The sequence below is a fragment of the Suricata suricatta genome, chromosome 8 (assembly GCF_006229205.1).
Source record: "Suricata suricatta isolate VVHF042 chromosome 8, meerkat_22Aug2017_6uvM2_HiC, whole genome shotgun sequence".
NCBI classification, from domain to species: Eukaryota; Metazoa; Chordata; class Mammalia; order Carnivora; family Herpestidae; genus Suricata; species Suricata suricatta.
The window spans coordinates 65,425,059-65,440,226 of NC_043707.1; the positions used below are offsets into that span (position 1 = coordinate 65,425,059).

Genomic DNA, 15,168 nt, shown 5'->3' on the forward strand with positions numbered 1-15,168 from the left:
GCGTTTTTTTTTTTTTTGGTCTGTTTTTCTCTGTTCATTTGGTTTGTTTCTTAAATTCCACGCATGAATAAAATCATATGGTATTTGTCTTTGTCTTACTTATTTCACTTAGCATAATAACCTCCAGCTCCAGCTATGCTCATTCCTTCTTACGGCTGAATAATATTCCAGTGTGTGTATTCCATAATACATATATACACACCGTGTCTTCTGTACCCATTCATCTATCAATGGACACTTGGGTTGCTCCTATATCCTAGCTATCATAAATAATGCCACAATAAACACAGGAGTGCATATTATCTTTTTGAATTAATTTTTTGTTTTCTTTGGGTAAATACACAGTAGTGGAATTACTGGATCATATAGTGTTTCTATTTTTAATTTTTTAATATAACTTATTGCCAAGTTAGCTAACATACAGTGTATATACAGTGTGCTCTTGGTTTTATTTTTGAGGAACCTTCATGCTGTTTTCCATAGTGGCTACACCAGTTTGCATTCCCACTAACAGTGCACAGTGTTGCTTTTTCTCTACATCTTCAACAACACTTGTTATTCCTTGTGTTTTAGATTTTAGCCATTCTGACAGGTGTGAGGTAATGTCTTACTGAGGTTTTGATTTGCATTTCCCTGATGATCAGTGATGTTGAACATTTTTTTCATCTGTCTGTTGGCCATTTGTATATCTTCTGATGAAAATGTTAGATATTTTAATTGTGGTGATAGTTACAAGGGTATAAACATGAAAAATATGTTTTTAATAAGAATATATTTGACAAAACATATCAAACTTTGTTATTTTAAATCGGTGTGTCTTACTGTTAAGTAAATTTTAATTCGGTAAAGTATATTTTTTAATGTTTTTTAAATCTATTTTTGAGAGGGAGAGAGAAAGAGAGAAAGAGGAGTAAAGAGAGAGGGAGACAAAGAATCGCAAGCAGGCCTGCACCGTCAGCAGAGAGCCTGACATGGAGCTCAAACTCACAAATGGTGAGATCATGGCCTGAGCTGAAAGCAAAAGTTGGATGCTTACCTTACTGAGCCACCAGGGGTGGCTTTGTCATTTTTAAAGAATAATGCAAAGTTCAACAATTTTGAAATTCTTGCTGTCTTACCACCCCATAACTAGTAATAACAGATTACTGATGACACACACTAAATATCTGATAATCCATTCCTCTAAAAAACTATCAAAAACAACTTAGAATTAAAGAATTCAATTTAATATACTCACCTAATTGACTACCTCCTAGTTCTACTGGTTCCATCTCTACACTATTTAATTTGCCACTTTCTTGTTTGTTATTACAAGCAATAAGATTCTGAGATAACTGATTCGCGGCCAGGTTTGCCTGAAGCTTTTGAATTTCTGCCTCCTTTATTGCAAGCTTAATCCTGGAACAAAATAAAATACACCGGAAACTATTAGAAAGATCTGTATAAATATCTCATACCATTTTTACCTTTAAAGTTGGCAAAAATTTTAAAACTCTGATATTATTTGACTATTGGGCAGGATGTAGAAATTCTTACATACCACTGATGGGAATGTAAACTGGTGCAACTACTTTAAAAACTGGATAGTTCCTAGTAAAAGTAAAAATGTGCACAAGCTACGACCGAGCAATTTCACTCCTAGGAATATACACTAGAGAAACTGCGGCATATTGTACAAAGAAACTAATAAAGGTATATACTTTGCAGCACTGTTTGTAACAGAAGAAAACTACGAACAAGGTAACTGTCAATAAGTGGTGACACACTTCTAGGACAGACCTCTATATAGCTATTAAAACTACCTACACTAATCCACCCATTGATCGGTCACTCCAACTACCTACCTCAACATGTACGAATTTAAAAAATAATGCTGAGTAAAAAAGCAAAATTACAAACATTATAAGCATATATATTTTGCATGTATGTGTGAATGTAAACCTACACAAAATGGACTAAAGAATACGTACCGAATTTATGATGGTGGATACAAGAGGAGAACTGAGACTAGTGAGAAAGATCAATGGGTATTACCCACCTGGTAATGGTCTGTTTTACTTAAACACATTTGAAAAAAATATCACAAACTTAAGAATGAAAAAATATGGTTTTGATAAAAAATGAAGAATGAATGAAAAACGAAGAATGAAGTCTTAGTTGTGGAAACACAGATGTTTGTTATAATACTCGCTGAACTTTTCTGTAAACTTTTAATCTTCTCAATTAAGGATTTTAGTTACCAATTTAAAAAATAAAAAAATAAGCTACAACTTCAGCATCTGAAAACCGTACCTCAATTCTGAAATCAACATTTTATTTGCCTCACAGCAGCGAATGTAGTTGCCTTCCTTGTTTGACAAACTACTCATCTGGTGTTTCGAAAGAGATGATTTAAAACCAAACATTTCTCTTTTCAACTGCAAATTTAAAAAGAGACATATATAAACTTAAAATATCTATGATGCAATTGTTTTATTCAGAACTCTAATTTTGAAAATTGTGTGAATTTAATAGAAACAACCTAATATCTTTCAAGCATAAAAGTATAAGTACATTAAGAAATACTGAGATAACAGAAAAATCACAATAGTTAAAATAAACCTGCAATATACAAATAATTATGGAGATATCACATAACACGACATTATGTGAAAAACAACAGAGGCACAAATAGTATTTCCCAAAATACTTTAGCTATATTTTTAAAAATAAAATAAAATAAAATAGGTAAGAGTCAAAAAAATAAATAAAATAAAATTGGTAAGTCTACCACTCATTCAAATATATTTGAAACCAGGGCGCCTGGGTGGCACAGTCAGTTAGGAGTCCAATTCCTGATCTCGGCTGGGATCTCACCATTCAGGAGTTCAAGTGCCGCATCGGGCTCTGTGATGGTGCAGAGCCTGCTGGGGATTCCCTCTCCTCCTCTCTGACCCTCCCCCACTTGTAGTTTGTCTCTCTTTCACTCAAGATAAATAAACAAACTTAAACTTAAAAAAAATATATATATACATATACATACATATATTTGAAACCAGCCATGGCACATTTATATAGTTGTCTCCTAATCTCACCTTTATTCTACAGTTATCAATAACAGATTTCTGACATATACTTACCTTCTTTCTAATTTCACTTATACATATGGTCATATACGTAACTGAAAGAGAAATGAGGCCATCTGCTATCATAAAAACATCTTAATAAGTACATGAAAAGTTGTTCCACATTATTAGTCATTAGAACAATATAAATTAAAACCACAATGTGATACCATTTCACACCCACAAAGATGACTAGAATCTAAAAGACAGACAATAACAAATGTTGGCTAGGTTGTAGAAAAACAGGAACCCTTATACATTCCTGGGGAGAACGTAAAATGGTACAGCAACTTTGGAAAACAGTTTAGTATAACTTTACCATATGACCCAGTAATTCCATTCCTAGGTATCTACTTAAAAGAAATGAAAGTATGTCCATACACAGACTTGCATGCAAATGCTCATAGCAGTTCATAACAGTCCAAATGTGGAAGCAACCCAAATGTCTATCTACTTATTGGTGAACAGTTAAATAAAATGTGGTATAGCCACACAACTGAATAATATTCAACAATAAAAAGATATGGAGTACTGATATAGATCACAATGAATGATCCTCAGAACTTTTTAGAATGCAAAAGACCATATACTGTATAATTTCATTTACATGAAAAATCCAGAAAAGATAAATCTCTGGAGGCAGAAAATACATTAGTGGCTCCCTAGGGATGGATGTGGTATAGGGATCTTCTGAATGATACAAATGTTTGAAAAATGGACTGTGGTGACTGTTTAAAAACTTCTAAGTTTACTAAAACTCAATGAATAGTACAATTAAAATGCATGAATTTTGTGATATGTAAATGGTACTTGAATAAAGCTGTTTTTTTTAGAAATCCTGTGTCATTCTTACAAATGGCAACTGAGAGACTAAGAAAGGGTAGTAGCAGAAAAAGAAAAGGGATTAGCTAGAAAAGAAATTCATGACCAAAAGGATAGATATGTAAAAAAGAACATATAAAGTAAAAGCTAATAAAGCAACCACAAAATGATATCTCTTATAAAGCGTTTCACCAAAAGTTTTCATACTTACTGGCAACTGGGACATAACCTTTTCCAGACTTCTCAGTTCCACCCTTGAACTCTCTATTTCTTGCTGACACAAATCCAGTCGCTCATTCTGTGCTGCAACGCGAACCTTTAATTCTCGGTTTTCATTCATTAGAGAAAATTTTTCTCTAAGTACTTCCTCTTTGTCCTCTAACTCACTCTCTAGCTTCAGAATACTTTGTTTAGATTCAGTTAGTTGTGCCATAACTTCTGAATTTTTCACTGCCATGGTCCTTAATTTTTCTTTCCCATTGTTATTTTCTTCTATTAACTGCCTATGAAGAAAAAAGCATAAAAATGAAAAATATACATTCATTTCAGAAAATCCAATTTAGTTAATCTCACTTTTAAAATATTTTAAAGCGGGGAGGGGGAGATGGGTGATGGGCATTGAGGACGGCCCTGCTGGGATGAGCACCAGGTGTTGTATATAAGCGGTGAATCACGAGAATCTACCCCCAAAACCAAGAGCAGACTGTATATACTGTATGTTAGCCAACTTGACAATACAATAAAAATCATATTAAAAAAACATTAAAAAAATTTCTGCATGCCAGGTACTCACAACTTTATGTGGGTAGCACGAATATCACTGTTTATAGATAAGGGAAGCAAGGTATATAAAGGTTGTAACACTTTCCCGGTGTCCCACAGTAAGTAGAAAGGCAGGATAACTCCATTATCTTTGAAGCACTTGTGCTCCCTTTATAAAAGTGTAAGACAGGAGATCTAACTCCCACGTCCTAATTCAACATATTGTAACTCAAGAAAGTTTTAGGTATATAAGGAAAAATCATCAACTATTAGCCACAACTCTAAATGATAGTAATCAACCATTAACAGGTTACTACGCAGTAATAGTTTCATATATATTTCATACATATATCCTTCTATAAACAAGTCAAATATCAGAACAATCTAATCTTTACAACCTTTGGTGAACAGGTAAATAAAATAGGGTATATCCATACAATGGGATATTCAACTATAAAAAGTGAAATACTGATACACATCACAATGAGTTCAGTTTCCTTTTTTGCATTTTTAACATCTCTGAAATGAGAAAATTAGATGAGGTGATTTTTCATGATTTGCAGAACACATATTTTACTAACCAACTAATGTTGTCATACTACAAAAACAGTATGTTTGTGTTCATTTTCTCTAAATATACGCAAAGCAAATATGTTGATCATATCACTCTGTTTACAAGTATATTACCATCAACACATTTTATTCATTAAAAATCCTAACATTATACCCAGAAAACAATTTGAGTCATGAAACCCAACTTTCTATGTAATTTAAGGCCATAATTACAATATACAAAATATTCTATCTTAAAATGTTTCAGTTCTTTCTCCATTTCACACAAAACTCCTTTTTCTGCAACAAGATACTGTACCTTAATTTCTCTTTCAGAATTTCAAGGTCACTTTTATATAGACCACACTTTTCCTGCAGCCTTTTATTTTCTTTTTCACAGCTAATTAGATTTTTCTCTAATATTTCTTCTTCAACTTGAACCTAAAACAATAATTTGTTTTAAGTGGACATACTACTGTGGTCAATAAATCTTAGGTGCTTCAAACTAAAAAGTAGTGATTTCAGAAATAAGCAGGAGAGTAGAGTAAGTATTTCACACATTTAAGTCCCCGGCCTTATAGTGAAAGGAGCAAAGTGAACTTCCTGGGCTGTAACAAAGGAAAGGGAAGGGGATGCTACCATCTGTCTGGAACTGGTTGAGAGCCTATGACAGAGTGCCAACCTGAAAGGAAGTGCTCTGGCCTCACAGGGGCAAAGCAAGCAGTTCATGTAGGGATGCTGCATGACGTTAACTAAAGGCTAACTATGCTGCAAATGTTATGGAGAAATAAGTTTTGAAATTTTAGCCATAGGATACTCCCACTGAAATCACAGTCCAAATCTAAAACAGATAAAAGTCAAGCACTCAAGTTGGAGTGGTGGGATGTCAGAATTGGCAGATCTGCCTCTGCTACATATCTACCTAGCGAGAGGGCTCTGCTGAGCGTGGTTTGAAACTGATAGTCCTAAAGAGAAGTGTAAAAAAATCACCTTAATTTTCCTTTTTCCTCTATATGGTCCTCCCTCTCCCTGAGTATATTATCCCCATTAGGTATTCTATCTCCCCCTATAAATTACCTTATTAAAAAGTCATCCCTGTGACTTAGACATTCCCTAACTGGAAGCCTGTATCTCCCATTTCCCTTCAGCAATTTTGCCCAACCCCCGACCTCTCCCCCTCTGTCAGCCATCACTTCTCTGTATTTATGGTCTGTTTCTGCTTTTTGTTTGTTTATCTTTTAGATTCCACATATAAGTGAAATTTTATTGTAGTTATTTCTTACTAAACTTTTAATAATATTATTTTTTCTACCCTTCTTCCTTTCTTTGAACAGAATCATTAACTTTCTCTTTTTCAATTACTATCTCAAGATGGAAGTCTCTCATGTTAGTATCTATCAACAAGACTCTCTTCTGAGCTCAACGTCTGAATACTCAACATCTGAATACTCAACATGTGGTCTTCCTCCAAACAGGGTTTTTATCCCTATGACTTGAAAATATTAAGTGAATGTAATAAAGATGCTATACTGCCATGCAGAATCTGTTAAAGGAGTTTTCCCTCTGAGAGGGGGGAGTAAGACCCTCTCAGGGTGGTGGGTCTAGGGAGACCAACTTAACGCTATACAATTTACTCTGTCTTCATTTTCACGGAGGTGATAGGAACAGATTTTCTGCTTCTACTTCTACAGCTCCAACCTCTGCTCATTCACCTCATCTTTCTCCATATTCTTTACTTTCTCTATATTTTGTCCTTCCCCTTGCCTCCATTCTTTTCCAATTTCGATAAAAAAGTTTCTGCTCATTACAAGAAGATGATGAACACCAGCCTAAGCCAATATTTGCAATTCTTTATTCCAATGATTTTATTGTGAAGTCATAAAAATTTTTCCCTGCTTAAACTATAAATAAATATATTCTATTTATGTCTATTTTTATTTTTAGGATATGAACAGTAACAGAAAAACTGAATGTGCACAACTGCTTTTTACCTTTTCCAGTTTTTCGGCCACTTTTTCTTTATAATGTTGGAAAGCTTTACTCAGCTCTTCAGCATTATATAGTGCTTCATTCCTTTGTCGTTCAGCTCTAAAATTTTAAAAAGGGAGAATTAATAAAAGTAAAGAATGCTCTGCATTTGACTAGCGAAACTCCAAAGTAACCTATATTTTATTATAAGGAATAATTAGAGACAAACAGTACTAAAAAAGAATATTAGGGTTAAACTGCAAAATGAAGAATAGAGACTACAGCAATTTCCTCACTAAATCAATGTGAAAAATAAAATATAAAGAACTCACATAAACTTTGAAACATACATATGGCAATTTTTTTCTCCATCTGGAAAAGACAGATTAGGGAAGCAGCCTAGGCTATACAAATTTTCAAATCAGGATTACAGAATCAGTCTATGTATATTAAAAATACTCAGTAAATCCTGTGACCTTTGCAAAGGGCAAGTAAATTTTCAAAAAGGTATTTCAAAAGATAGCAGTTGCTTCCAAAAGATAAAACTCTGAACAACAAAACCCACCCACTGTGAAGCACTGTCTTAGTTGATGCTGACCTTTCCTCATACTTTCCACACTGAGTTGAGACTACTGGGCTGAAATGTGGTCAATTTCATAGCTACCCCTAAAATTTTTCTATTATTTAAGCTTCCTCTCATCATATTCCTTCCAGAATAAGGGAAGTTAGTGACTCTGCTCTTAACAAGAGTGAATTCCTCTACACTCTAGACCTCAGCTCTTCCCCTTTCAGGGACTTAACTCTACCTTCTATACCTTCAGTCTCTACTGGTTTACAAATTCAGTGGAAGTATCTCTTACTTTCTAAATACACGTGGTTCTTAAGTTTGGATAGCAATTGTGGATATCAAAGTGTATTTGGTTCCAAAGTTTCAGATAAATGGTAAGAGTTTAATTTTTTTTTTAATGTTTAGTCATTTTTGAGAGAGAAACAATGTGAGAGTGGGAGGGGCAGAAAGAGAGGGAGACACAGAATCCAAAGCAGGCTCCAGGCTCTGTCTGAGCTGTTGGCAGAGCCTGACCAGGGCTTGAAATTGCTGCTGTGGGATGCTTAACCGACTGAGCCATACAGGCACCCTGGTAAGATTTTAAATAATACACTCTAGAGCTCAGAGGGCAAAGAATACCTGTATTTCTCACTTAAACAAAACCCTCCATTGATGTGCTTTCCTCTCTCATCCCTCCTTTTAAGACAAATGTGTCCATTTTTACACTTACCTACTCTTCCTCAACACCAATTAAAAAAAAGTAAAAACATATTTTAGCCACACAGAAAGTATATATAAACATATCCATGTACTCTCAGTCAAGCTTTAATGAATCTTCTGTTTTCGTTTCATGTAGCATTTTTTATTTTAAGCAAACAAAACATTACATACATTACAGAGTTAAGGTCCCTGCATCCCTTCCAAATCCCATTCCTCTGATTCCTCCACAGAGGTAACCCTAGTCTTTGTTTCTTATTACAAAACATTTTGAATATTCACATGTTAACCTAAACCCACAAATAATACATCTCAGTTCATTTATTCCAAGAAGCACATTGTTTTTACCATTTTAACACCTCTGAAATTGGTATGTATTTTATAATTAATGGTATATAATAGTTTCATGGTGACATTTTTCTTAGTGATTACCTAAATAATGATGTACTTTAAGATCTGTGTAATCCTACATTCAATAAAACATCATAGTTTCTTCCCACTTTTTTCAACTTTATATGATCACCCTGTATATATTTATAGCATCACACTATATATATCTTTCTGCAGATTACTTTTACTCAGTATCATTCAAGATCTTTGGTTATCTTTGTGACTATAGTTCATTTTTTAAAATCTAGGGCATACTATTCTCCTGCATGAAAATACTGTAATTTATTTATCCATTTTTCATTTGATAGACATTGAAGTTGTTTTCAGCTAATACAAACATGTTGCAGAACATCCCAGACACAGCTTCTTGGCAGTGTGTGGGAGAGTTTCTTTAAAATAAACAAGAGCTGAATTGCTAGATATTTTCCAAAAAGTATTTCAAATTTGAAGGTACTAGGTAGGAGCACCTTCAACTTTATGAAATCCTTTTTATTTTTTTAAGTTTTTTTCAATGTTTGTTTATTTTTGAGAGAGAGAGAGAGCACAAATGAGTGAGGGGCAGTAAAAGAGGGAGACACAGAATCTGAAGCAAGCTCCAGGTTCTGAGCTGTCAGCAAAGAACTTCATGCAGGGTTAGAACTCATGAACTGTGAGATCATGACCTGAGTTAAAGGTGGACACTTAACTGATTGAGCCACCCAAGTGTCCCTAGTTTACTTATTTTTTGAAAGAGACAACAAGCAAGTGAGCAATGGTGAGTGGGGGAGGGGCAGAGAGAGAGGGAGAGAGAGAATCCCAAGCAGGTTCCATGCTGTTGATGCTGGGCTAGACCTCAAAACCTTGAGATTGTGAACTGAGCTGAAATCAAGAGTTAGAAGCTTAACTGACTGAGCCACCCAAGCACTCCTGAAATCTTTTTTAAAAAATTAGTAACTGGCTGTATCAATTTACATTCTCAACCAGAAATGTGTATAAGAGTTTCTGTTGTACTCTACCTTCATCCATGCTTAGAGAAAACAGTATATAATAATAAAGTAACTTACTTCAGCCTCCCAATAATCTATAATGAAGATAAATGCCAAAAATGAGGCAGTTACAGGTTAAGTAACATGTCTAAGATCTCTAAGGTTACAGGAAATATAACCTGTTCCCCAAACTCTTAAGCATCTTGCACACTACCTCTGGCATGGTATTCAATCCAGCGGGCCCTAGAACTACAGTGTTTGGATTTAAATTCTAACTGTACCACTTTCTGTGTGTCCTCAATCTCTCTCAAATTCAGTTTCCTCATCTGTAAAATGAGCATGTTATCAATCTTATATGATTGTTTCAAGAGTAAACAAGTTATATTCTTAAAGCACTTAGAAAAGTATTAACATACAGTATATGCCGAATTATTATAATAATCACAAAATTAAAAACTTCTGCCCATCCAAGCAGAGAAGGACAGATACCATATGTTTGCACTCATAGGTTTAACAGGAAAACAGGAGAAACCTAATGGAGGACCAGAGGGAGGCGGAAGAGGGAAGGAGAGTTGGGAAGAGAGAGGGATGCAAAACTTGAGAGACTACTGAATGCTGAAAATGAACTGAGGGTTGAAGGGGAAGGGGGCGGGGGGAAAAGAGGTGGTGGTGATGGAGAAGGGCACTTGTGGGGAAGAGCACTGGGTGTTATATGGAAACCAATTTGACAATAAACTATTTAAAAAAAATAACTTCTGCCCATCTAATAGTGTTAAGTGATTATATTTTTACAACCTCATATAAATTTAAAAATTTTAACATTTATTCACTTTTGAGAGACAGAGAGAGACAGAGTGCAAGTGGGAGTGGGGCAGAGAGGGAGAAAGAGGACCTGAAGCAGAATCCAGGCTCTGAGCTATCAGCACAGAACCCGATGTGGGGCATGAACTCACAAACTGTGAGATCATGACCTAAGCCAAAGTCAGACATTTAGCCATTCCATATAGTTTTTAAAGTTTTATTCAAGGCAACTTAATGCAGGTGGGGCAGTGGGGAGAAGAGATATCCACCAGCAACAATCCACGTAGGACCACAACTATTCTCCACAAAGTTCAGACATTAGCCTATAGATTTAATAAAGCAAGGGGACATGTGGAGGGGGGAACACTTGATCTCACTGTAGTGAGATCAAAGGGTTTGTATGCATTTCAAAGGGTTTGCATGTACCTGACAGATAACCTTTAATCAAATCTTGAGGTACTACCTGTATGTCAGAAAGAGGAAAGACTATGTTATTTCTAACACATTCCTGGGAGGCCAGAGCAAGCCTCTTGTCATCCCTACCTTGATGGGCATTTCTCAAAGGTATGTATATTAATCTCCAATCACAGTTCACATCCTGTGAATATGAACAAGATGGAAGGCCAAAGACAGAGTCAGTATTATCAGCACTCCTACAAGTTCAAAGCAGAGATCTAACTTAATGTTTTAAAATCGGGGCACCTGGGTGGCTCATGTCATGATCTTGCAGCTTGTGAGTTCGAGCCCTGCACCAGCCTCTGTGCTTATAGCTAGCCTGTCTTCAGATTCTGTCTCTCCCTCTCTTTCTGTCCCTCCCCTTCTCTCACTGTCTCTCTCTCTCTCAATAAATAAAACATTAAAAAAATTTTAAAAATTAAAACCAATAACTAATTCTCCCAGCCAGTTTTTGAACTTTTTTGTTTTTTAAATTTCAAATCGGTAGCCCTTAATACAGATTCAATAATTTTTGGTATTTTACATAGGGTAACAGAATGGATAAGAAAACAAGATCCATCTATATGCTGTTTACAAGAGATCCACTTTAGGCCTAAAGATACCTTCAGATTGAAAGTAAAGGAATGGAGAACCATCTATCTTGCTAATGGTCACCAAAAGAAAGCCAGAGTAGCCATACTTATATCAGACAATCTAGACTTTAAAATAAAAACTATAACAAGAGATGAAGAAGGGCATTATATTATAATTAAGGAGTCTATCCACCAAGAAGACATAACAATTGTAAACATTTATACTCCAAATGTGGAAGCACCCAAATATATAAATTAATCATAACATAAAGAAACTCACTGATAATAATACCATAATAGTAAAAGACTTCAACATCCCACTTACAGCAATGGAGAGATCATCTAAACAGAAAATCAACAAGGGAACCATGGCTCTGAATGACACACTGGACAGATCGACTTCAACAGATATATTCAGAACATTACATCCTACAGCAGAGGAATATACATTCTTCTCCAGTGCACATGAAATGTTCTCCAGAATAGACCACATACTGGGACACAAATTAGGACAAGTACAAAAAGATCGAGATCATACCATGCATATTTTTCAGATGATAATGCTATGAAACTCAAAATCAACCACAAGAAAAAATTTGGAAAGACAACAAATACTTGAAGACTAAAAAACACCCTACTAAAGAATGAATGGGCTAACCAAGAAGTTAAGGAGGAAATTAAAAAGAACATGGAAGCCAATGAAAATGATAACACCATAGCCCAAAACCTCGGGGATGCAGCAAAAGCAGTCTTGAGGGAAGTATAGAGCAATCCAGGCCTCGCTAAAGAAGGAAGAAAGTTCTCAGATATACAACCTAACCTTACACCTCAAAGAGCTGGAAAAAAAAACCCAGCAAATAAAACTCCAAACCAGCAGAAGACGGGAAATAATAAAGATTAGAGCAGAAATCAATGCTATTGAAACCAGTAAAAACAGCAGAACAGATCAATGACACCAGGAGCTGGTTCTTTGAAAGCATTAACAAAATTGATAAACCCCTAACCAGTTTGATCAAGAAAAAGGAAAGGATTCAAATAAATAAAATCAAGAATGAAAGAGGAGAGATCACAACCAACACAACAGAAATAAAAACAAAAATTAGAAAATACTATGAGCAATTATATGCCAGTAAAATGGGCAATCTGGAAGAAATGGACAAATTCGTAGAAACATAAACTACCAAAACTAAAACAGTAAGAAATAAATAATTTGAACAGACCTATAGCCAGTAAAGAAATTGAATTAGTAATCACTAATCTCCCATAAAACAAGAGTCCAGGGCCAGATGGTTTTCCAGGGGAATTCTACCAAACATTTAAGGAAGCGTTAATACCTATTCTCTTGAAGCTGTTGCAAAAAATAGAAATGGAAGGAAAAGTTCTAAACTCTTTATATGAAGCCAGCATTACCTTGATTCCAAAACCGGACAAAGACCCCATTAAAAAAAGAGAACTATAACCAATCTCCCTGATGAACAGGATGCAAAATCTCAACAATGTATTAGTCAACCGGATCCAACAATACATCAAAAAAATTTTTCACCACGACCAAGTGGGATTCATACCTGAGATGCAGGCTGGTTCAATATACTGAAAACTATCAATGTGATTCATCACATCAATAAAAGCAAGGACAAGAACAACATGATCCTCTGAATAGATTCAGAGTAATCATTTGACAAAATACAGCATCCTTTCTTGAATAAAACCCCTAAGAAAGCAGGGATAAAAAAAAATCATACCTTGAGATCAAAGAAACCATCTATGAAAGACCTACCGCTAATATCAACCTCAATGGGGAAAAACTGAGAGCTTTCCCCATAAAGTCAGGAACAAGACAGGGATATCCACTCTCGCCACTGTTCCTCAACATAATATTTTAAGTCTTAGCCTCAACAATCAGACAACATGAAGATATAAAGTGCATCCAAGTCGTCCAAAAGAAGGTCAAACTTTCACTTTTCACAGATGACATGCTACTCTACACAGAAAACCCAAAAGATTCCATGAAAAAAACTACTAGAACTTATCCAGGAATTCAGCAAAGTGGAAGGATACAAAACCAATGCACAGCAATCGGTTGTATTCCTATACACCAATAATGAAGCAAAAGAAAGAGAAATCTAAGAATCAATCCCATTTACAATTGCACCAAAAACCATAAAATACCTAGGAATAAACATAACCAAAGAGGTGAAAAACCTGCACAATGAAAATTATAGAAAGGTTATGAAGGAAATTGAAGAAGACATAAAAAAAGGAAAAATATTCCATGCTCCTGGATAGGAAAAACAAATATTGTTAAAATGTCAGTACTAGCCAAAGCAATCTATGTATTCAATGCCATCCCCATCAAAATAACACCAGCATTCTTCACAGAGCTAGAACAAAGAATCCTAAAATTTATATGGAACCAGAAAAGACCCTGAATAGCCAAAGCAATCCTGAAAAAGAAAACCAAAGTTGGACGCATCACACACCCAGACTTCAAGCTGTATTACAAAGCTGTAATCATCAAGACAGTATGGTACAGGCACAAAAACAGACACTCAGATCAATGCAACAGAATAGAGAACCCAGAAGTGGACCCACAGACATATGGCCAACTCATCTTTGACAAAGCAGGAAACAGTATTCAACGGAATAAAGACAGTCTCTTTAGCAAATGGTGCTGGGAAAACTGGACAGTGACGTGCAGAAAAATGAGCCTGGATTGCTTTCTTATGCCATACACAAAAATAAACTCAAAATGGATGAAAGACCTAAATGTAAGACAGGAAGCCAACAAAATCCTTGAGGAGAAAGTAGGCAAGAACGTCTCTGACTTTGGCTGCAGCAACTTCTTACTCAAGAGGTCTCTGGAGGCAAGGGAAACCAAAGCAAAAATGAACTATTGGCACCTCATCAAAATAAAAAGCTTCTGCACAGCGAAGGAAACAATCAGCAAAACTAAAAGGCAACCGACGGAATGGGGGAAGATATTTGTAAATGACATATCAGATAAAGGGTTGTTATCCAAAACCTATAAAGAATTCATCAAGCTCTGAAAAGATGTGAGTTCTTTGTGTGCAATCTTTCATTTATGCATATGAGAGGGTTCTTTTTTTTAAATATTTTTACATTGTAGTACTTGTTTTGCTTGTTGGTGGTGTTTGCTTATTTAATACATTCTGTCAGGGACAAAAAATTACACGCTGGTTTTTTTTTTTTCCCCTAGGAAGTGTGTCTTGGGTTTTTCCCTTATTATTTTCTTTACTTTTGTTGTTGTTGTTGTTTTCCTCTTCTTTTTTTGGTGGTGGTTATGTTTAAATGAAGTTGCTTTTACAACACCAAAGACTTAATCATTCATTTCCTATATAAAAGGCAGCTACTTTTTTGCATGGACCTCAAGCATATTGTAGTATAGAGGTGGAATTTAAGGAAAGGTATTAAGCAGGCTGTGTTGTAGCTTATGGGCAAGTAATAAATTGTATCATGTATCTTGAATGTATCATAGATAAGCTGCTATATAA

At 35.2% G+C, this 15,168-nt stretch overlaps 1 protein-coding gene across 1 annotated transcript in view; it reads right to left on the reverse strand.

The window, feature by feature from the left end:
- CCDC18 (coiled-coil domain containing 18) overlaps positions 1-15,168 on the reverse strand; it is an 83,358-nt gene that overhangs the window by 56,671 nt on the left and 11,519 nt on the right. Inside the window, exons 6-10 of the mRNA XM_029945801.1 lie at positions 7,232-7,328; positions 5,560-5,681; positions 4,138-4,429; positions 2,293-2,417; positions 1,238-1,398 (exon numbers count right to left, since the gene is read on the reverse strand). Of these exons, the coding sequence (XP_029801661.1) occupies positions 1,238-1,398; positions 2,293-2,417; positions 4,138-4,429; positions 5,560-5,681; positions 7,232-7,328 (797 nt within the window). The remainder of the gene's footprint in view (positions 1-1,237; positions 1,399-2,292; positions 2,418-4,137; positions 4,430-5,559; positions 5,682-7,231; positions 7,329-15,168) is intronic.